Genomic DNA, 22,738 nt, shown 5'->3' on the forward strand with positions numbered 1-22,738 from the left:
GAATGGAAGAGGAATCACAATTGACATACTAGTGGCATCTCCAATGGACATGGACAAACACTTCAAATCATATTCCATTATAGTTGCATAAACCAATTCATCCCAACACATAAAATATGCAGAATATGGAGAAAATTGCGGTCCACAAGTTTCTATTCATAAAAACACTAGCTTGCAGTTCACGAAGTGCAATATTTGACAATCTATTGTCATTATTCATGATTACGTGACCTAGGGACATCAAAGTATCCAGAACACCAAGGGGGTATCATGTTTTAACTAGTTTGAAGTATCACAGGCCATAAGAAAGATGCCCGCATGAGATTCTCCTCTTATTTGTAACAGGAAAAAGTATGTATCCTTGAAAGTTGACGCATGCTAGAATGCGACAGAAAACAAACTACAAACCAGTCCAAGCATGACGAAGTTGAGTTCAAAGATCTAAGTTTCATCGATGTGGATGCTAAACTCCCCCTAGATTCCATGTTTTCCATCCAATATTTGCCTCTTGGAAACATGTAGCTCTATTTGACTTACCAAATCACTAATTTGTTAATGAAAGCACCTTGCCCACGCCGCATATCAAGATTGCTGAGAGTTTATTTTGATTTTAGTAAAATTTTTGTTGACTATCAAAAAAAAACGAAAGATCAGGAAGCCCAATTTTTCAAGCATCTAAAGTTACAATCCATCACCAATGCCATACAATCCAATACAACAGGAGCATTTGTAAAGAGCCGTGCAAATGGTCTAGTTGTATATTTGGCGACAAACCACGACTGATTTTAAATTAAGAATAACTTGTCTGTGGAAAGAATGACAAGGCAGACATTGGATACTTAAGACAACTTAATATATTTCCCTTTTTCTGATAAGACAGTTTAGTATGTTAAAAATATGATCTTGTGAAAAAAACCCAAGCATGGGTAACAGACCCTAGACTACAGCAGTGTTATACTGAGCAAATATCTGGTCAAGCACAAGAAGTGTTCTATTCATACTGAACATACTAAACTTCGGAAGACCAAAATGACAATCAATAGTAATGTAATACTTTGGGACAAGCACAACCCAATAAAAGAAACAAGGCTTCAGACTGGATGTGTAGATAGCTTTTCAAAATTACAAATCATGCACAAAAAAGACCATACACTAACAAAAAAATGAAGGTTGACTAATAAAAACAGTCAAAATATAGATGCACTAAATCCAAGATATGCTATAACCTTTAGAAGTGTGTACTCTATGGATGAGCATTTTCTAGTTTTAGCATGTAACTTAAATCTCTCATGGCTCGGGGTAAGAACATGAGTATCACAACCCCAAATTTTTAAATGATCCAATCCTGGTTTATGTCCAGTCCTTAACTCATAAGGTGTTCTCTCTACAGCTTTTGAGGGAACTCGATTTAAAATATACATAGCACTATGCAATGCTTCACCCCTTGTGCTAGCCCTCATCAGGGAACCTTAGTGTAAACCGTTCAGCTTTTGAGGGAACTCGATTTAAAATATACATAGCACTATGCAATGCTTCACCCCAAAAGATTGAGGACATGTTAGCATGACTCATCATTGAGCACACCATGTCCATAAGTGTTCGGTTACGCCTTTCGGCGGCGCCATTTTGTTGGGGTGTGGGTGTGTGGAGCATGGTCTTAGAGTGTATTATCCAATTTTCTTTACAAAAAATATCATAGAACAATATTCCCATCAGTTCGTTTGAAGGATTTTAATTCTTTTATCTAATTGGTTTTCAACTTCTAATTTAAATTCTTTGAACATATCAAATGCGTCAAATTTCTATTAATTAAATAAATGTAACCAAATCCTGAATAATCATCAATGAATGAAATAAAATATTCCATACCCCTATGTGTTTTTACATTAAGTGGTTCACAAATATCAAAATGAACAATTGACAATAAATCACAAGATCTAATTGCCTTACCAAAGCGTTTTCTACTCATTTTTCAAGATAGACATAGTTCACAATTTTTAAAATCTAAGTTTGTCATTTTAGGAATCAAGACATCATTAACAAGTTTAAAAAATACCAAAGGGTTGTCCACTCATTTTTCCAGATAGACATGGTATACAATTTTTAAAACCTAAATTTGTCATTTTAGGAATCAAGCCATCATTGAAGTTGCATGACGAGAGATACACAAAGGACTCTTGCATCAAGTAGAACATCTATCCCACTTCCTACTCCTAGTATTAATGACTTGGGTGGGATTAAGGAAAGGGAAGGAGAGAGTAGGTTAGAGAAGGCCTTCAGCACTGTGACTAGAAGTGCACTTGACCAATTGATTGCCTGGAGTCTCATTCAACTTGATAAGGTCCCATTACTTTGGGAAATAAATATGTACATGATAATGTTTCAAAATGATATGTCCCCCAAGAAATGATCGGCTTAGGATTCCCCTCCTAGGTGCCAAGAAAGCAAACATAGAGAAATGTTTGAAGTCCATTGAAGCTTCTTGGGCATCTAGGGGTGTGTCATTAGTGAGTCATGGGTGGACTGACATCACAAAGAAGAACCTTATAAATTTTATGGCGGCATGTAATGCTAGTCTATTATTTTTTAAAGTTATTGATGCTTCAGGGAGGTAAAGAATGAAAATGATATGGCTTGTCTTTTTCTGGAAAATAATTTCAGAGATGGGACTAACAAATGTGATGCAAATAATTATTGATAATGCCTAAATTTGTCATCATGTTGGGCTAAAGGTGTTAAGTGTCCATCCATCTATTTTTTGGACTCCTTGTGTGGTCTACAGGCTAAACTTGGCATTGAAAAACAGGTGCGGACCAGATAAGTTGAAAAATATCCTCTTTGTCAATGTATGAGGGATTTAGATACACATTTGAGAATAAAAAGGAACTGTCTTGTGAACCATAGTGTTTCCCTTGCAATCCATAATAATTATGTAATCCTTCGTCTTATTCGTGTTAAACAGACACTTTGCATCGACTATAATCATGGTTAAGAGAGTAAAACAAGCACAATCTTCTCCATAACTTATGGTGGTTGATTCTGATTGGAGGCTTTATATAGATGGACGATGCAGAAAAGGTGCAAAGGATTTAAAATTGTCTTCTAGATGATATGTGGTGGGAGAAAATTGATCTTCTGCTTGGTAGTACTGGACAAATTTTGAGGATGAGGAAATTTGATATAGATGAATATGACAAGTTAGATACAATGATTAAGTAAGTTCGTAATATTATTTTTTAAAATGAGGGAAAGAGCACATTTTCGGATGTGAATACTTTTTATCAAGAGATTCATGGAATCCTACATGCTCTTTTGGGAAATTAGCAACACGTCATTACATTGTTTGGTCCATTCTCTAAATCCTAAGTTTTACATTAATCAGTGGTTTGTAGAGTCTTCTGACAGTCTTCCCCCTTACTGACACACAATCAAAATTCTTGTTTCTCTCGCCTTTATTCAGTGTTATCTGAGTTGCAAAAGGTTAATGACTAGTATGCTACATCCTTTTCAGGTACTGGTTGTCATAGTAATTGGGAAAATTGCATGGTAGATATTCAGAAAGTCCTAGATCTTGGAGGGGGATTCATGGATCATGACCTCGAAGATCAGCTAAGTTAGCAGACAGGTATCTACTTTTGAATCAATTAGTTGTTATTATTGTTATTTAATTTCATTTATGTAGATCTTTTAAAATCATGTAAAAAATAAATTATTTCATAATGTAGCTCGCTTAGTCAATATTTAATCAAGGGTGTGGTTTGCAAAAGGTTGCAACTTTAAACAATTAAAGTAAGGCGCACCTTCAAATTTTATCCTAAGATGTAATTTTGGTGTAAAAAATTCTTAGGATGGACTGAGAATCCATTTTCATTTCCAATTATAAAATTTTAAACTCCAAAAATGGTTCAAGTCAAGTAGATCTAAAACACATGAAGATCTTGAAAAAGGACAGTCTAGATAATTTGTTGCAAGATGCACTATTTTTAGGACTCAAAATATTTTTTTGTTTTTATTTTTTCCATACATCTCGATGTTGAGATGATCAATTAGAGGGTTTTCCAACATCAAAACAGCCTTTTCCAATGGATTCTTGAGGTGCACCTTATTCCAACATTTTAATCATGGGACAAGGTCTCCCTTCCCAAACTTTAGGGAGGGCTGGGGAATAGGATCCTCAGAAAACACAACCTCGCTCTACTAGGGAAATGGTGGTGGAGGTTAGCCACTCAGACTAACTCCCTCTGGGCTCAGGTCCTCCGCAGCAAATATAGGATTCCGAAGATGCTTGGGTGCCTGAGAGAAGATCCTCAAATAGGACCTTAGGTGCGTGGAAGTCCTTCGCGTCTTCTATCTCCTTGTTCAAACAATTCATTCGCTTGCATCCTAGGGAAGGTTCTAGAGTTAGATTCTTGTCAGATCTCTGGCTAGGCCACAGTCCTCTAAGGGACCTATTCCCATCCCTTTACACTCTTGCCTCCAATAAAGCTTCCACCATTGCAGATGAAATGCTCCTTTCAGGGGATAGAAGAGTCTGGAACCCCTCATTCAAAAGAAATCTCACAGTGGAGGAAACTGCCCATTTCCTTTCTCTCTCTGCAACTATGCATTTCAACTTCATTGACCCTTTTGGGAGGGATTCTCTTGTTTGGAATGTCTCCTTCTAGCATTTTTTAGGTGGCCTTGTTTTACAAAAAACCTATCCAACCTCACCTTCCCACCAACCACATCTCTCTCCTCTCCAAGGTTTGGTCGACTATTGCCCCTCCTAAAGTGTAGACCTTCAACTGGATTGTATGTTCCCAAAGGGCTCTCACAGTTGACCAGCTCCAAAAGAAAGGGATTCCTATCCCTAACAGATGCCTACTATGTCTAAGCGTGGAGGAATCGAACCTGCACCTTGTCATCCACTGTAACATAGCACACGATCTGTGGGACCTCTTAATCCAGCTGTTTGGACTCCAATGGGTCACCCCACCTTCAGTCACTGTTCTAATCTCCTCGTACCTCCCCTCGCATTGGCTAAAGGCTGGAAGAACCTTATGGAAGGCTGTTGTTGCAACAACTTTATGGGTCATTTGGTTAGAAAGGAAAGTCAAGATCTTTCAAGGCCACAAAATTGAAGTTCTAGCACTTTCCCACAAGATTACTTCTTTAGTAATCTTTTGGGCCTCCAACCATAGGGCCTTCTATGGGATATCGGCAAACACCTTCCTCAGCCAATGGGAAACATCCTCCACCTCCAACCACAAAAGATTCAAAGACCCAACAACTGGTTGGCCCCTGCAGAAGGAACCATCATCAAACTTAACTTCGATGGTTGATCTCTAGGGAACCCTGGCCCAACAGGAGCCGGTGGAGTCTTTTGCAACCATCAACACAACATTCTGCTCACTTATTCCGAGCAATTAGGCCATGAAGACTCTCAGTTCGCTGAAGCCATGGCTCTGTTTTTGGGGATTAAACATTTCAACCGTACTTGGGGATCACACCTTTGTGTGGAAGGAGACGCTCAAAATATTATTTCCTGGGCAGCCAGAACCACACCACCTATGTGGTACTTATTCTCTATAATTGATGAGATTGCTTACACTTGCAAGGATATGGTCGTCTCCTGGAAGCATATTTGGCAGATGTCCAATGAGTTTGCCGATCTTCTAGCGAAAGATGGAGCTAGGACTCTAACAGAAGAACTCGCCTAGATGAGTATTTTTTTGGGTTGCAGTTGTTCATTAGAAGCCGCCGATCCTTGCTCTGGACCACTGTGAGCGTACCTTTGCTTATTCACACTTGATGTAGTTCTATAGTAGCCACCGGTCCATCTCCTTTTTTGGTTTGGACCACAGTAGGCGCACACTTCTTTACTCACAATCCAGTACATCCCTTGTAATCGGGCAATTCTATTCGACCTATTTTTTGACAGAGAGACCCGACTTGTGGGTACTCTCGAACACCCTTTCTGTATCATGTTTTACTCTCACAGCAATACAAAAGTTAACTTTATCACAAAAAAAAAGGTTGCAACCTTATATAAACTGTTCCTTTAATCAATTAGTTGATATTTTAGTTAATTTAGATTCAATTTGTATAGATGCTACTTTAATCAAGTTAAAATTTCATAATGTAGGTCGCTTGGTCAACCGAGTTCATCATCATGTTATGACAGGAATTGAGTACCTTTTCACACATAAAAGCCTTAAACAAAGAGAGTCTAAGTGATTACTTTTTACAAATCTTATCACCATGATAGCAATATGGGATGAAAGGATTTACAAAAGATGAATTGCCAAGGAATGCATACTTGCACAGTGATCATGGAATTGATTTTGAAGTTATTTGTATATTAGAAATTTGGGATGAACTCTTTGGCCTTTGTTATTTTTCTTCCATGAATGTTGGCTCCTTATGTTTTTCTATCATGTCTATTGGGGGCTGTTGTGTCCTTATGATCTTTGGTTTTATTTAGTAGAAACCTTAGCTTTTTTAATACTAAATGGTTTTAAGAGAAACCTTGACCAGTTTAGTACTAAATGATAAGCAATACTAAAGAGATGGCACTTTTGAGTATTTTGTATGGTTTTATTAAGAGAATGATTCTTACTGTTAAAATAATAAAACGCAGTTTAATGGCTATATCCTAACAAAAAGAAAGGATGGGCTAATGAACAAACATTAGCCCATATAGTCATTAAGATGTGTTTTTTTGTTTCGGAAAAAAGTTTATAAGGTTGCAACCTTATAATTGGAAGTAAGGTGCACCTCAAAAATCTAGTAGAAAAGAGCATTCCAAAGTTATAAAACGTTCAATTGATCATCTTGATCTTGAGATGTATGGATATAAAGAAAAAAAAGAATTTCAAGTTTTTCTCATTAACCCATATAGTCATTAAGATGTGTTTTTTTGTTTAGAAAAAAAGTTTATAAAGTTGCAACCTTATAATAGGAAGTCAGGTGCACCTCAGCAGTCCAGTAGAAGAGTATTCCAAAGTTGGAAAACCTTCCAATTGATCATCTCGACCTCGAGATGTATGGATATAAAGCAAAAGAAGAATTTCAAGTCCAAAACTAGCGCATCTTGTAGCAAGTTATCTAGATCGTCTATTTTGAAGATTTCCAAGAGTTCATAAATCAGCTCGATCTGCACCATTTTTGGAATTGTCAATTTCATAATTAGGGTCAAACATAGATTTTCAAGCTATAGTAAGGTTTGCAAAACTACATCTTCCAACAAAATTTAGAGGTGCGCCTTATTAGTATAGTATAAGTTGGGCAACTTATACAAAACTCGCCGTGTTTTTATAAGCTCATCATATCTTTTAGTACAGTTTCTTTTCTCCTTAGCCCATCCTTGCCGTTAGAATCTATTTTCATACTACCAGATATTTGTGCAATTCTATAATTTCTATATTCTTTAACTTCTGCCTTGTTTATTATTAGTAGTGCCATATTGTTAATTTTTTTATGTTCTAACCTGTTAATGATTATTTCGTGCTAGCTGCAATTTTGAATGAAATTATCTTAACATCCCTCATTTTTGGGTATTCTTCAAAAAAACGTTATTGCTATTTTTCAAAAAACAATTATTGCTATTTTTCAAATTTTATATTTTATTATTTTATAGAAAATAAAGCATTTATAATTAATAAATGTATGGATATGTCAAGGAAGTATTAGGATTTTTTCCCACATAGTAAACTCCAACACGTACTGGACACTAACACAGGTGTCGGTGTCCAGTAACACTGGTTCTACCACCCTGCTAAAGGTGATTTACTATGGGTTTGGCTGGAAAATAATCCAAGATATTCAATCTCAACAATCTTGCAACAACACATACATGAGGAATAACTAGCTTTGCTAGGCACCCGATAAGATACAAGTTAATCTAAAAGTCATTAACTAAAGTGCATTGAGAGATGAATCTGGACTAACTGTATGAGGGAACCCACTCTTCAGGATTTCTTCCCCATGTAACTTATCTAACTAAACTTTCAACTAATTTTTTTACATAACATCTTAGCCCATCTCCAATCCTAAACTTCATCCCTTTACTAAGGTCTCTTTCACAGACAAATACCTGCCATGCTCCCAGATTATGTTGTACCACCTCGATCTCAATTCCCCAAGCATTACATCCACACTCATACCACCCTTCTGACAACTTATGCATAATATCTTGGGCCTTGTTTTGACATGTTTAATAGTAGTATCAAAAAAAAAAGATGTGGTTGTTACTTTTATGAGCAATCCTGAAAAACTGTAGTCTTCATAGACCAGAGAAGTCCCATCTTTTGGGAATAGAGCAAAAACTTTTTTTTTTTTTTTTTCCTATTGTGGGAGGGACATTTCAGTATAATTTTGGGGATAAGAGGGGGTTACATAAAATAGGCCCCCAGGAATAGCAGCATACCAAGCTGGGATGCCAAAACTCCTAAATTGGTGTAGAAAAAGGGGCGGCACTGCCAAATTTTCCCGTATCCAACCCAAACCTTAGGTTCTTTCCCGATTTGTGAATGACACTTACTCTAGTAATTAGCCCCCATGTTTCTGGATTCCAATCATCCAATACATTCAGTTTACACCTATCCTCCCATTTGAGCAGAGATGTAATTTGTGACTCCCCTTTACCTCGTTTTCTTTATAATTTTTTATAATGTTAACTTAGTATCGTCTCTAATTTATCAGTCATCCTGACCAAATCTGGAAAGTGGACCAATAATTGAAAGGATAATGCTATGAGTGGTCTTAATGACAGCAGCTCAACTAGCTAAAAGAGAAACTGGTTCTTCCAAAGTATCAACCTTTCTGAAAATATATTGGTTTATGCCTGAAATGTGTCTCAAAGCTCCGGGACACTTGCAAAAAAATGAATAGGCTGACAAAGTCATTATTGTACTCACTCCATCCTAAACCACCCAGTTAATGCAATTATACAAAAAATGGGTCAAGCTTGTTGGGATTTCTAAGTACCTTGACCAGATATCTTACAATTTCTTCACTTGTTCTTCAAAAGAAATATTAATTACATTCAGTGATCTATCATTCAAATTTTGCAGAAATATCCAACCATGTTTCCATATAACAATCTACAGATTTCAAAGAAACATTCTCCTAGTTCCCAATACAATAAGGAAGAAAGCTCATAACACCTTTTGCATAAAGGAACATTCTCCTAGTTCTCAATGCAATGAGAAAGAAAGCTCATAACACCTCTGCAAAAGTTTGTTGAATAAAATAAATTGCATAGAAGGAACAGATATAGTGGTGTGAAAGAAAGAAAAAAAGGCAACCAACTTCTCTCCAGAGCTCAATACAACCTCACCACTACAATCCAAAGCGACAACATGTATCTTGTCAAATGTTTAGGCCACTGTGAAGTTATTTCCAAAACCAGACAGCTCAAATTATGAATTATGCAATAATGCCATGAAAAGATTACTTGACATCTTCAAGTTCAATCTCAATGCATGTTTAAAGGGTCTAGAGTAATACAAGATTGATAACATATTTTTCTTTCTTAGAAAGGTTTAAGCGGTTCAAGAATTTTAAGAGCAATATATCCCCAAACAAAATCGGAAAATCCCATGATTTCCCTAGTTGCATATTTCAACACATTCTCTGACTATAACTGAGGGAGCTAAAATGCTTCCAAATTGCCCCTAAATTATAATATAAATAAAAAGCGACAGGTTGTTCTTTAAAGAGGATCATAGAAAGAAAAATAAGAAACACTCAAATCATTTAACAGAGACAATCCCAAAAAACAACACTAACGCCCTGAACTTTAAGCCATTCCAAGGAAAAACCAAGGAAATGAAGTTAGAAGAAGGATCAAATACAAAGGTCATGAGCAAACTGTAAAATCAACAGTTTCCCTGCCTCATTTTGCAGCCAAAAAGATCAGTTATCAAGTTCTTTGACATTGTTCATGTCACCAACAAATTGGACCGAAAACTACTTAGCACATACAAAACCAATCAACGATTCAGAATGCCTGAGACGAGCAATAACTAAAGATGACTAAAAAAGAAGACCATGTGTTGACTACAACTAGCAACAACAGTAACTTTTATCAATCTTTTGACAATCCCGAAAGAGTATAAGCTCAAATAGAAAGAAGGAGATAAATATGATAAAGTACACATTCAGTTAAGGTAAGCAAATCAAGAATAAACAGCCTGAACGAACAGCACTCCACGCAAATATGAGCCACAGCGAAGCAATGCATATTACAAGTATATTGGAAATTCTACATCACTCCTAACAAGAGCATCCCATCTCAAATTTTCTTGAGAAAACGTTAACTCATCCCAACTCAAATTTCACAAACAAAAGCCAAAAACACATCAAAAATAAAAAAAAAACAAGACATTAACAACTGGTTTCTCCAACACTACCTCACCATCTATCAACAACTGGTTTCTCCAACACTACCTCACCATCTACCACGGAAACTATTAACAGTTGAAATCAAGAAACAAAACAGAACTAGAAGAAAAAATTTGAAAACCCATAATAATCTAAAACACACCCCAAAGGCCAAAACCAACCCTAAAGTCCATAAACCAGAGAGGAAAAGAAAAAAAGAAAAGAAAAGAGAAGAGAACATACATAAATCTAGATCAATAACAAACAAAAAAAAAAGACAAAATAAATAAAAGAAAAAAAAAGTCCCATAAACACGGAGAAAAACCAATAAAAAAAAAAAAACAGGAAAAAGGAAAAAAGACAGGCAATCAACTTTACGTACCACTAGCCCCTTGGCGTTTCGCCTTTTTCATCTTAGGCAGTTTAAGCTGAACCTCCATGAAAGTCTGCATCCTCTGATACTCCACAGCCTTCGAGAACTCCATTCTCTGCTTCTCCAACTCCATCATCTGCCTCTGCTTCTGCATCTCCACTCTCTCATAAATCTCACCAAACCTCGCAATCGCTTTCGCTAACTCTTTCACACCATCCTCAACCCCAATATCTCCGCTCTCTGAAGAACCTGAATCTCCATTAACCAGGTTAGAATCCTCTGGAACTCCTCCTCCAGCGCTACATGGCAATGGCCTCTTCTCCTTGACGGGCCTTATAACCAGAGGAACAGCTTGCGGGATCTGATGGTAAGGGTGGACAACTGCTAAAGGAGGAGGCGAAGCCTTCTTCGAAGGACCTAAGAGATTATGGAGGCGATCAAAGAACGGCCACTTGCTCTGGAATGATCCATCCGACTCTGACGCCCTGGCTTTCTCGAGTTTGTACTTCTTCTTCAAGGTGTCGAGCCTGTTCTTACATTGAACATCCGTTCGTCTCGGTCGAGACACGGACCCATGGCGTGAGTTCACTGCATCAGCCACCTCTTGCCAGTGCTTCTGCTTAAGGTTCCCTCTGTTCAGCTCGAGGTATCGTTCGCCCCAGGCGTCAATCAGGGTTACCGTTGCACCCTCGCTCCAGCAATCTTCACGTGTGGACGTGGAAGAAGGGGAGGGCCTGTAAACCGTGGCTGTCATGACTGTATGAGTTGCAGAGGCCGGTTCTGGTTCTTCCATGACCGGAATTAGTGTTAGGATTTGGAGATCGAGAGGCGATCTTCTTCTGGTTAGGGCTAGGGCTTGGATGTGGCAGCAACTATTCTCTTCTGGTTAGGGTTATGGTTACGAAATGGTGGTATTGGCCATTGTCTTCTTCTGGTTAGGGCTAGGGCTGAGAAGCGGTGGCGCTGGTGGCGTCGAGATTAGGGTTAGAGAGGGGAAGGCCACCGGATTTGAGGCCGGGAGTTGAAAAGGGTATGGGGGGGAATCCGGTCAGTCGGCGATGTGGGCGCCGACGGGCACCGTTGACGGGCTGCCATGGCCCCCCGGGTGTCGCAGCGCAGCTGGCGACGCAAGGCCGTTGTTTCGGGTGGTTTCGGCCGGGTTATGGTGCCGAATAACCGGAAACTTTCGCCAATGTTTCGTAGGTGTAAGGGAATTTTGTATACTGAGAAGCATCGATCCGTCCACACGCGACAATGCACGGAATTTTAACGAAGAAATCTCGTATGGCTAGGTTTGGACGTGTACAAATATTTGAGAACAATTTTGAGATAATTATTTTCAAAAAAAAAAAAAATTGAAATTGTGAGTTTTTTAAAACTTAGATTTTACGATCTAAAAATTAGATACTAATTTTTTTCAAGTGTATAGAGGGTACAATTAAGAATTTATTTTATTTATTGAGGTTAATCTATAAGTTGAAAAGGTTATATCGGATAGGAAAATCAGGTTGTACCCAAGAGAGTAAATAGACATTGGAGTAGAATAGCTTTTGCCTTTTTGGATTGTCTCCTTTTGGGATTATCAACACAAAATATTGAGATGCACTTTAAGTTGATTGGACAACAACAGTAGGTTCTTAATATGGAGAGAGTTTATATTAAATTTTTGGTAACTTCAGTCAAAAAAAAAAAACTATATTAAGATTGTAACTTTTTTCATAATATAGATATAAGGTGTACCTCAAAATCTAATACAAAAAAGTGTTTTAAAACCTTCCCATTTAATCATCTCAACTTGGCGATGTATGGATATTAAGAAAAAATAATTAAGTATTGAAAATAATAAATCTTCCAACTTTTAATACTAAAAATATAAAAAAAATTTATATCAAGATTGTAACTTTTTTTATAATATAGATATAAGGTGTACCTCAAAATCTGGTACAAAAAAGTGTTTTAAAACCTTCCCATTTAATCATCTCAACGTGGAGATGTATGAATATTAAGAAAAAATAATTAAGTGTTGAAAGTAATACATCTTCCAACTTTTAATACTAAAAATATGAAAATTAATCTTTTTAAGGGCAAAAACTCCATTCTAAAATATGGAAAAAGTTTAGACAATTCTATATTAAACTGTATAATCTACCTGAAATGTAGTTCCCATGTTGCATTTAAATACTACCCAAACAGTAATAATAAATACTACCCAAACCATTTGCATGTAATATATTACGCAGTAATATATTACGCCAGTAATATATTTCACAGACAATATATTTCATATCCAAATGACCCCTAATAGAAGATGTTTTGTTTTTGATATCCAATCAGCCACTTCCTCCTCCTACTAAAGAAGTGACAAACGTCGAGAAACAACCAATGAGGGTTATGTCCCTACTAACCCTCATCGGTTGCTTGTAATCATTATTTTATATAATAAAAAAAAAACTCAGTGGGAGTATGGTCCAGAGCGACCGAGATAAGCAAATATTATTTGTCCAGACTTTGACTAGGTTTAATGCGGTAGGCCAGACGAGTTGGAAAACTCTTAATTACCTGGGCATAGAACACAACCGCTAAGGGTTAGCAGGGATATTCCTTGATGCGGTTGGAATTACATAGGGTTGGGAGTCAAGGGACTTTGTGGCCCTTGTATGTGATGATAGTCAGTAGAGATGGCCAAATTCTCATCTTGAACCACAATATGATATGTACATATCACAGTTGTGTCGAGAAAAAAATCACCATGAATTTCCCAATAAAAGTATTGAACACTTGTTCAACACCCTCATAAAAGTACTGAGCATATTGGAGAGGCCAAATGGCATCACCAACCACTCATAAAGGCCCTTTTGAATTTTGAATGCAGCCTTGCACTCATCTCGAGGTCAAATACGGAATTGATGGTACCCAATTCTTAAATAGAGCTTTGAAAACACAGTAGCACGAGTCAATATATCTAACATATCATCTAGGTGCAGAATTGGGAGTGGTACTTGATTGTTATCTTGTTAATGACCCTAATATAGGCAACATAAGCTAAGTCTCATACTTTTTAGGCCTCAACAAGGGTGGGACAGCGCAAGGGCTCATGCTATATCGAATGAACCCCTTATGTAGAAACTGTGTAATATGTCTTTGCAACTTGTCGTGCTCCATTGGGTTCATTCTATATGTAGTATTGTTCAGTAGGCTAGACTCAAGAACGAGGTCTATGTGACGTTGGATGTCCCTCATGGGTGGTAACCTCTCTAGTAGCTCATCCGAAATGACATCACTGTAGTCCCTAATTAAGTACTCTAACTGTGGTAGAACCAAACTAATAGGCTGGTCGTCTACTTTGGCCACTGCAAACAACATCCTCAACTCCTCCAATCCCTCCATAAACTCTGCTAAAGAAAGATTGCCAGCACACCCTTCATTTGATTTGGAGGCACTTTCCTTCTTAGATGGACTGAAAACTACTTTTATCTCATCTTTGATAAATGAATAAGTGTTTTTAAATCCATCATGTATGATGTGTTTATCATACTACCATGGTCTAGCCAATAATAAATGATACACATCCGTAGGCGCAACATCGTGCCATACCTCATCTTTATAATGCTTTCCTCTAGAAAAAGAAACTAGACAACGCTTAGAAATTGTTACCTCATTTCTCTCTTTGAACCAAGCTATCTGGTATGGTTTTGGATGGATCTTTGTCTTCAACTTCAGCTTGTCTACTATCTTCTGAGAAATATATTTTCACATCTGCCCCCATCAATGATAAGATTGCAAACCTTCTCGTCGGTTGTGCATCGAGTGTGAAAAATATTTGTGCGCAACCAATCTGCCTCATCTACTACCTTGGGTGTCATATGCTGCACCGAATCACCAAAGCCTCCCCATGGTCACTGAAGGTTACTTCATACTCTTCCCTCTAAAGCTTCTTTATCATAAACAGGGTCCCCAACAAGAGATAGTTTATTGTCCTCCTCAACAATGGGCACAAATTTTTTATTCGGGCATTGAGAAGAGACATGACCAATCCCCAAACACTTAAAGTATTTTATGGTGCTATTGTTTGGGCGATTTTGGCAATTAGAATTAACCCTAACACCCACATTTTCTTGTTGTTTGGATGGACAAGCAGGCCATGAGGACTGTCCAGCCACTAAATTTCTATTATTTCCCTTAAATTCGCTTCCACGATTACATGAGCTACCCTAACCTACGACCAACCTTGATGATGGACGTCTCAGCTGAGCTTCAACCTTAATAGTGAGGTTGTAAGCCTCATCTGAGATCCAATATAGCTGTAAAACCACCACATCTTGTATAGACGATCTTAGCCCACAAATATAGCGAGCTAGAGACTGTTTTTCCCTTTCAACCACATCACTGCTAGCCATCAACTCATAAAATTCATCGGTATACTGCCCTAAACTATTTTCTACTTGATGAAGATTATTCATCGTATGATAAAGGGACTGCAAATAATTTTCAAGCAGGTATTTTTCTTTTAATTTCTTTTTCATCTTCTCCGGTGTATTAAGTTTGGGCTTTCCCATCGTCTCTCTTCTAACCTTAAGTTTTTCCCACCATACCTAGGCTCCCCTTTTTAATTTTACAGTAATAATTTTACCTTTTTATTTTCAGGTATCTCCTTATAATAAAAAACCCTTTCTATTGTATTTAACCAAAATATAAATTCCTCGTGCTATAGCTTATTGTCAAAATTAGGTATATCTACCTTTAAATCAACATCCTTAGAGTGACGCACCCCATGTCTAGGTCTCTGGTCACTATCCACATCACTTCACTCCACATGCGAAGCATGATAGTTAAAAGGGTTATTCAAAATCCTCTTGGGTTGAAAGATCATCGACTTGCCCATTATTGAGGCTCACGAACTGTTATGTCAGCTGCTGAACTTGTCATTCAACTTCCTCAATTCTCTCATCTTTGGGATAATGGAGCGGGTCCACAAAAATCCTCCTTTTATAGCCCTTCTCGCTGCCATGAGTTCATCAAATCATAAACCCTAGATAAATAATCAATAAATTTTTTTAAAAATCAACAAGATCAATGTTGTTTTGGAAAAACTTTGGCAAAATATTAGCAAATCTTAGACTCCAGTGTAACTTACCATCTTTGTTGTTGATCCAAGGCACCAAAAACTGACACTACAATAACATCTATACATTGCTATAGTAGTTTTCGTACTATGCTACAGTAACTTTCGTATAGATCACGGCCTTTGATACCAATTTGATGTAGAGAATTTGAAGCAACATTAGAAAGTCAGCAAGAAAGTACCCTGACATATGCAATTTTGGAAAAACTATAAGGCTTTCTCTCACTTAGGGCTCAAGCCTTTGGCTTTTCTTCTAAAACAAAGTCTTTTTTTTTCTTAAAAGATGAATACGTGACTGAATGTCCAGTCATTTACGCCCTTCTTTATATTGAAAATTCATTGTTTTGGATAATACAATTAACTTTTGACCAAAAGGTCATAACTTAAGTAAAACTTCAAACTAAACTCCCTAACTTTAATTAAAATATCTAAAAAGTTCCTAGCTAGTCCAACAATGAAATAAATAAATAAAAACATCTTAAATAACCTTAAAAACTTAAAAAAATTCAAATTATTTATTGGTTTTCTTGTTCTTCTTGAAATCCCTCCTAGGGTTTTTGTTGTTCTTAAAAAAATTGCTCGTGGCTACTTCTTGTGCTTTAACCATGATCATCGGAAGGCTTCATACTAATAGAATCTACATCCTTTTCTCTAATGTTGACTTGAGATCTCCCAGAGGAACATGCTATGGCACCCTGCCATCATGACAAAGTCTAGAGGAGTCATTCTGAGTACACTACACTTCCTGTTGCAAAATAAAGATTTTGAGGGCGGACACACAAGGGATATAGTTAGCACACCATACATAAAATGGGTGGTTATCATACACATCATGTGCATCCACTGTCCGCCCTCTATGATGGATTGTAGTTGAGTGAATGTTATCAGGAACTACGCATGACTGATCTAAGATCATCCATTGTTGGATATGAATGGTATATGCCATGCGACAAATTGGCGCATATCGCCTGCCATTGCTTTTGGACTCGGCCAAGTTACTCAGCCTCAGCCTACGGGTAAGGTCGAGTACCATGTACCGATTTTATCTATATCTTATATATCTCCTTTCTAATCATATGCACTTGATTATTTTTTTATATTTCTAATCATTTTGAAAATACAAAATAAAATTGAAAAAAAAAAGAAAAAAACATTTACTACCATAAAGGGAAGAAAAATAAGTAATATAGGCATTATGATTAATTTTGATTGCAATCGATACAACTTTATTATGAATTTATTATATGTATCATATGATATATTTTTTGTATTTTCATATTATGTAATTTTGTAATAATATTTACTTATTCTTATATAAGTAAAAATAGTTTTAATTATGCATCTTTCTGTCTCTCTATCTCTCTCTCTCTCTCTCTCTCTCTCTCTCTATATATATATATATATATATATATATATATATATATATATATATATAATCAAATGTCCTTTTAAAATATCGCTTCAAGATAAAAAAATTTATTTAGATAATTAACAATTAATTTCATGTGCATATCACTAGTATATATAAAAAGAAAGAAGTGGGGATTTGGACCGTAACTATCGTATCATCATCAGCAATACTGATTGATTAATATGGGTGTGGTTTGTAGAAGGTTGAGGCCCTAAACAATCAAAGTAAGATGCACTTTAAAATCGTATCGAAATAGGAATATGTAATTTCAGTACTGTAAATTTTTTTGATGACCAAAAAATTTATTTTTATCTCTAATTATAAAATTTAAAGCTTCAAAAATAGTATAGATTGGGCAGATCTATGAAAACTCGATAATCTTAAAAATTGACGCTCTGGAAAATGCATCACAGAATGTACTATTTCCAAGACTTGAAATCCACTTTTCTCATGTTCATACATATTGAGGTTGAGATGATCGATTTGAGGATTTTTGCGCCTCGAAACCTCTTCTAATAAAATTTTGAGGTGTGCCTTAATTTGATTATTTAGAGCCTCGCCATTATAAAATAAATTTCCCTCAATTGTTACGTATGCGTTATTATTATTATGAGAAAATACCTTATGAGGTTTATTACATCTGCAATACAGGGCTAGCTGGCTATGGTGTACTCATCAGAAATAATTTGGGTCACATTATATTTTCTTATTCGGGTCCTTGTGGTATCATAACAGCAAACGAGGCAGAAGCACGAGGTTTATTAGAAGGTTTGAAATTGCTATGCACTTTGGAAGGGGGCACGATTATCGAAGGAGACTCGGCAAATGTCATTGCCTGGAGTAAGAAAAAGGCCCATATAACTTGGAGATTAAGAACTATTTTTCATCTAATATCAGATATTTTGTCAACTTTTATGGCAATGGTCCAACATTATTATAGAGAAGTGAATGAAGATGCCGGCGTTCTTGCCAAAGGAGGAGTCCATACTCCTTCTCTGTTGGTTACTTCGTTTATGAAATCTTATTTCTTTGTTTGAACATCTTGTATTTTATATATGAATTAATGATAAATCGTATTATCGTTCAAAAAAAAAAAGAAGAAGAAAATACCTGACGATAAATGTCTACATTGTTTATATCCTCTTTAGATTTTTTTTTCATCTCTTTTTTCTTTGCCTGTATTGGCACAACAAGTAAATTCATCGAACTGCACATGATCAAGATTCAAGAACCTCTTTTAGAAAGTTTAAGGGGTCCTGGCCTAGTGCTTATCTGTTTTAATAATATATGTTGCACTTAAGTTCCCTATAGTTTATTAGCAGCACCCCAACCATCTTATGTGAACAGAGATAGTTGTTGTGATACTTGCAAACCGTAGGGGATTGAATACTAACATTAACTGTTTCCCCTTGATTTTGAAGGGACTTGTATATTGGACACAAAAGGTCCATTCCATTAATATATGAACCAAAACAAACTGTATATTAAATATGTATTACTTAGGAATATATATATATATATATATATATATATATATATATATATATATATATATATATATATGGAAAAAGATCCTATCAGCCCAAGCGCATACTGCTACTGTAAACGTAAACAGCCCAGAATATCCAGTAGTATTTAAATTTTAATTTTTTTTCTACAAATCGGATTGATCTGAAATTTGAAACGTGAGTACATAAAAAATAGGTGAATCTTCTAAAAATATAAAAAAATGTATTTACATGAAAATATTGACCAAAATACCCTTATAAAATTTCAGGGGTATTTTGATCATTTATTTTCCAGATTATTTTTTTTATGTTTTTATTAGGTGCGCCTTGATGAGATAAATATACACGTAAAATTTTAAGTGATTTGGATTTATAAAAAAAAAAATTTAATTCAAACACGAAAAGAAGTCGTGATCGTCAGAGCTGCCCAAATTCAATCTAGGTCATTGGCGTTTACTGTAGCAGTCAGCTAGTGGGTGTACAGTGAACATTAACACGTGAATTTTATTAACTATAAACAAATGAAGTTACAAGGGAAACGAGATACATAAAGGTACATCACACAAAATTGGCAATCACTGATGAGAATTAAAAGGCACCTCCCTTGGCTAAAGAATAAGCTTTGAGCGTTTGCTTCACGGTAACAATGGAGTATGTCAACCTCAAAGAGATTGAAGAATATCACCAATTTCATGAAAAATGGAAGAGTCACCAAGGAACTCTCGCTTCTCTTTTATACCATGCTATAATATTCGTTCAATCCCTTTTAATAATAACCTTTCCTCCATCAAATTTTGAAAGCAAATTAATTCCCTCCAATAGGCCCCTAACTTTTGCTTCATTGATTGTTGTATACTTTCGCATTATGAAATCTGAATTTATAGGTACTTTGAAGCACAAGTTTGGCTGCACACATTCAATGCATATAAAAAAGCTAGCACAAAATGAGTGTACCTTACAAATTTGGAGTGAAATAAATGTCCTTGAGACCCTAAAAATGGGGGAGGGTGGATACTGTTCCAGTTACAAGGCCTTGAACCATGGCTATAGACCCCTAGCTTCTGAGTGTTGTATTTGCATTATGAAATCTGAATTTATAGGTACTCTGAAGCACAAGTTTGGCTGCACACATTTAATGCATATAAAAAAGCTAGCACAAAATGGGTGTACCTTACAAATTTGGAGTGAAATAAAAGTCCTTGAGACCTTAAAAATGGGGGAGGGTGGATACTGTTCCAGTTACAAGGCCCTGAACCATGGCTATAGCAGTCGGGAAATCCTCAACTTCTTGCCTCCTCAAATCTTCCTGCAAGAAGCTGAGACCGGGCATAAAGTTGGATATCTTGTTCACCTTGAATGTATATTTTTATGTCAGCATAATAAAGAAACTTCTCATAGTGTTTCCCCCCTGCAATACTTAAACTTCAAAATTGCTTACCAAACAAGACAAAGTAGTAACTCCTAAGCTCCTTCTTCAAGGCCACTCATATACATAACAATGGTCGAGAAATGGAATCGCTCTTCATTCTCCTGCAGATTTTCTTAACAGCAAATCATTTTAGCATTCTCCCCTCAAGCACAAACTACTACTCCATGTCCAAAACATCATAACGCTCTGCTTGCTCTGCAAACGAAATTCTCTCTCTCTCTCTCTCTCTCTCTCTCTCTCTCTCTTTGCTAGAAGCCATGGATCTCTGCAACTGAAAACGAGCAGGGATGAAAATAAGAGGCTAGAGAGAGAAAGTGTTTGCGGCGGGCGCTGAGTTAGTCTTTTTTTCAAAAAACAGACCAATGAGGGGAATTCGAAAAGGTAGAAGTTCATAAAAAGTTGAGGCTCACCTAAAAAATCTAAAAATTCTTCTAAATGATCATACGATCTATAGATTGTAAAAGGATTTTTTTTTTTTTTCAAATCTTAAAAAAAATGTTTTTTTGTAATTAGGTATGTAGACCTTCTATTTTCAATATTTTTATGTGTTTATAGATTAATCTACTCGATCCGCATCATTTTTTAAATTTAAATTTCATAATATGGTTAAACATGAATTTTCAAACCATAATAAGATTTTCAACTCTGGAACTATATTTTCTAGCAAAATTTAGAGGTACACCTTATTTGTACAGTATAAAGTGGGCATTTTAGGAAGAGAGATTGGGCTTAGCGCTTGACGATTTGCAACGTTAAGTCCTACGCTCAATTCCTACGATGGTTAGCGCTTGACGATTTGGAACACTAAGTCCTACGCTCAATTCCTACGAGGGTAGAGGCCCTCTCCCCAGTGACTCGCCCAAAACAATAAGATTGGCATTTTATAGGAAACTCACCGACTAGAAAAAGGGTGAGGTTTGTATAAGATGCCCACCTTGTACTATGAAAGTAATGCGTACCTCTAAATTGTGTTAGAAAGGTTTGTATAAGCCCACCTTGTACTATAAAAGCAATGCATAACTCTAAATTGTGCTAGAAGATATAGTACCGGTGTCAAAAACATTACGATGATTTGATAATACATGTCCAACTTTAATTGTAAAATTTAAAATTACAGATTTAATAGATCGATATATACTTAAAAACGATAACATTTTGCAAGATGCATTATTTTAGGATTTGAAATTCTTTTTTTTTTTTTTCATATCCATATATCTCTAGGTCGAGATGAACATCTAAATGGTTTTCCAACTTCAAAACACTCATTTTTCACTAGAAAACAATGCATACTTCCTCTATAATTGCAATCCCAAATAAACTTTCCGATACAAAAAAAGCCCATGGATCGGAAAAACCCGATTAACTCCAGCCCTACTTTTTTCGCTGTCCAAATTATAAACATTATTTTTATTGACCCCATCATCCAAATAGAATTTGGGAAGCTCTATTTAACCTACTTGTGAGGTTCACAAGGTGAGTGTGTATGTATGTGTATATGAGAGAGAGAGAGAGAGAGAGATGTGTTCAAGGCAGGCAGTGAAAAAGAGGAAGGAATTCATGGGCGGAAAGAGAGACGGGAGGAGCTTTTGATTGGATCATTAAAAAAAAGGCAAAAAAATATTATCAATTGGACTATAACAAAAGTAGTGAAGGGTCTAATGTTGTTTTCTTTTAACTTGGAGGAACTCCATGAGCTTTTCATAGACCTAAGAGCTTATCTAGATTTATAACCACAGATAAGGGATAAGGGGTTGGTGCTCGTTTTTTTTTTTTTTTTGACGATATTTTTTTTTTTTGGACAGGGGGAGGGGGGGGGGGGGGGAGTGGCGGACACACACAGAGAATGCATCTTGGCCATTCCTAGAAATTGCATTTCAGTAACTTAAAGGCGTATTGAACATTTTAATAATGTAAAAGAAGCATGAAAGATACAAGATAGAAAAAATGCAAGGTACTCGCATCAATCAGATGTGCCGCCTCAAATACCAAGTTTATGGGCTGTTATTAGAGGAATCACATTCATCCAAAACATTACCACCATATTGATTTTAGCAATAATAAAGAGAGAAATTGGAGAGTTAGTCGGTCTTTGGTGCTCCTGCATGTGATAATAACATCGCAATCTTAAATCTATGCTCCATCTTCATCATGCAGTCAAATACAAGAGGCCACGTTTTGAACCATTTGAAGTTTAAATATAAAAAAAAGTGCGGATTGTATAAAGCCGAGGCTCTAAACAATCAAATTAGAGCCCACCTCCAAATAGTGTCGAGAAATATGGTTTCAATACTGAAATCTTTGACTAGCCTTAAAATATATTTTCATTTTTAATTATAAAATTAAAAGCTTAAAAAATAGTATAGATCGAGCGGATCTATGAAAACTTCAATAGCTTAAAAATTGATGGTCAAAAAATGCATTTACAAAATGCACTATTTTCAAAACTTGAAATCCATTTTTTTACTCAAGTCCATGCATCTTAATGTCGAGATGATCAATTTGAGGATATTTGGGCATCAAAACAACCTCT

General features: G+C 36.2%; 1 protein-coding gene across 1 annotated transcript in view; it reads right to left on the reverse strand.

Moving 5' to 3' along the window:
- LOC18442138 (trihelix transcription factor ENAP2) overlaps positions 1 to 11,873 on the reverse strand; it is a 28,462-nt gene extending 16,589 nt beyond the window's left edge. The window contains exon 1 of the mRNA XM_006852362.4: positions 10,748 to 11,873. Within this exon, the coding sequence (XP_006852424.2) occupies positions 10,748 to 11,531 (784 nt within the window). The 5' untranslated portion in view covers positions 11,532 to 11,873. The remainder of the gene's footprint in view (positions 1 to 10,747) is intronic.
- Between the last annotated feature and the right edge of the window lie 10,865 nt (positions 11,874 to 22,738).

The sequence above is a fragment of the Amborella trichopoda genome, chromosome 1 (genome assembly GCF_054954075.1).
Source record: "Amborella trichopoda isolate Santa Cruz 75 chromosome 1, AtrichopodaSantaCruz75HAP2 v2.0, whole genome shotgun sequence".
Taxonomy (NCBI): Eukaryota; Viridiplantae; Streptophyta; class Magnoliopsida; order Amborellales; family Amborellaceae; genus Amborella; species Amborella trichopoda.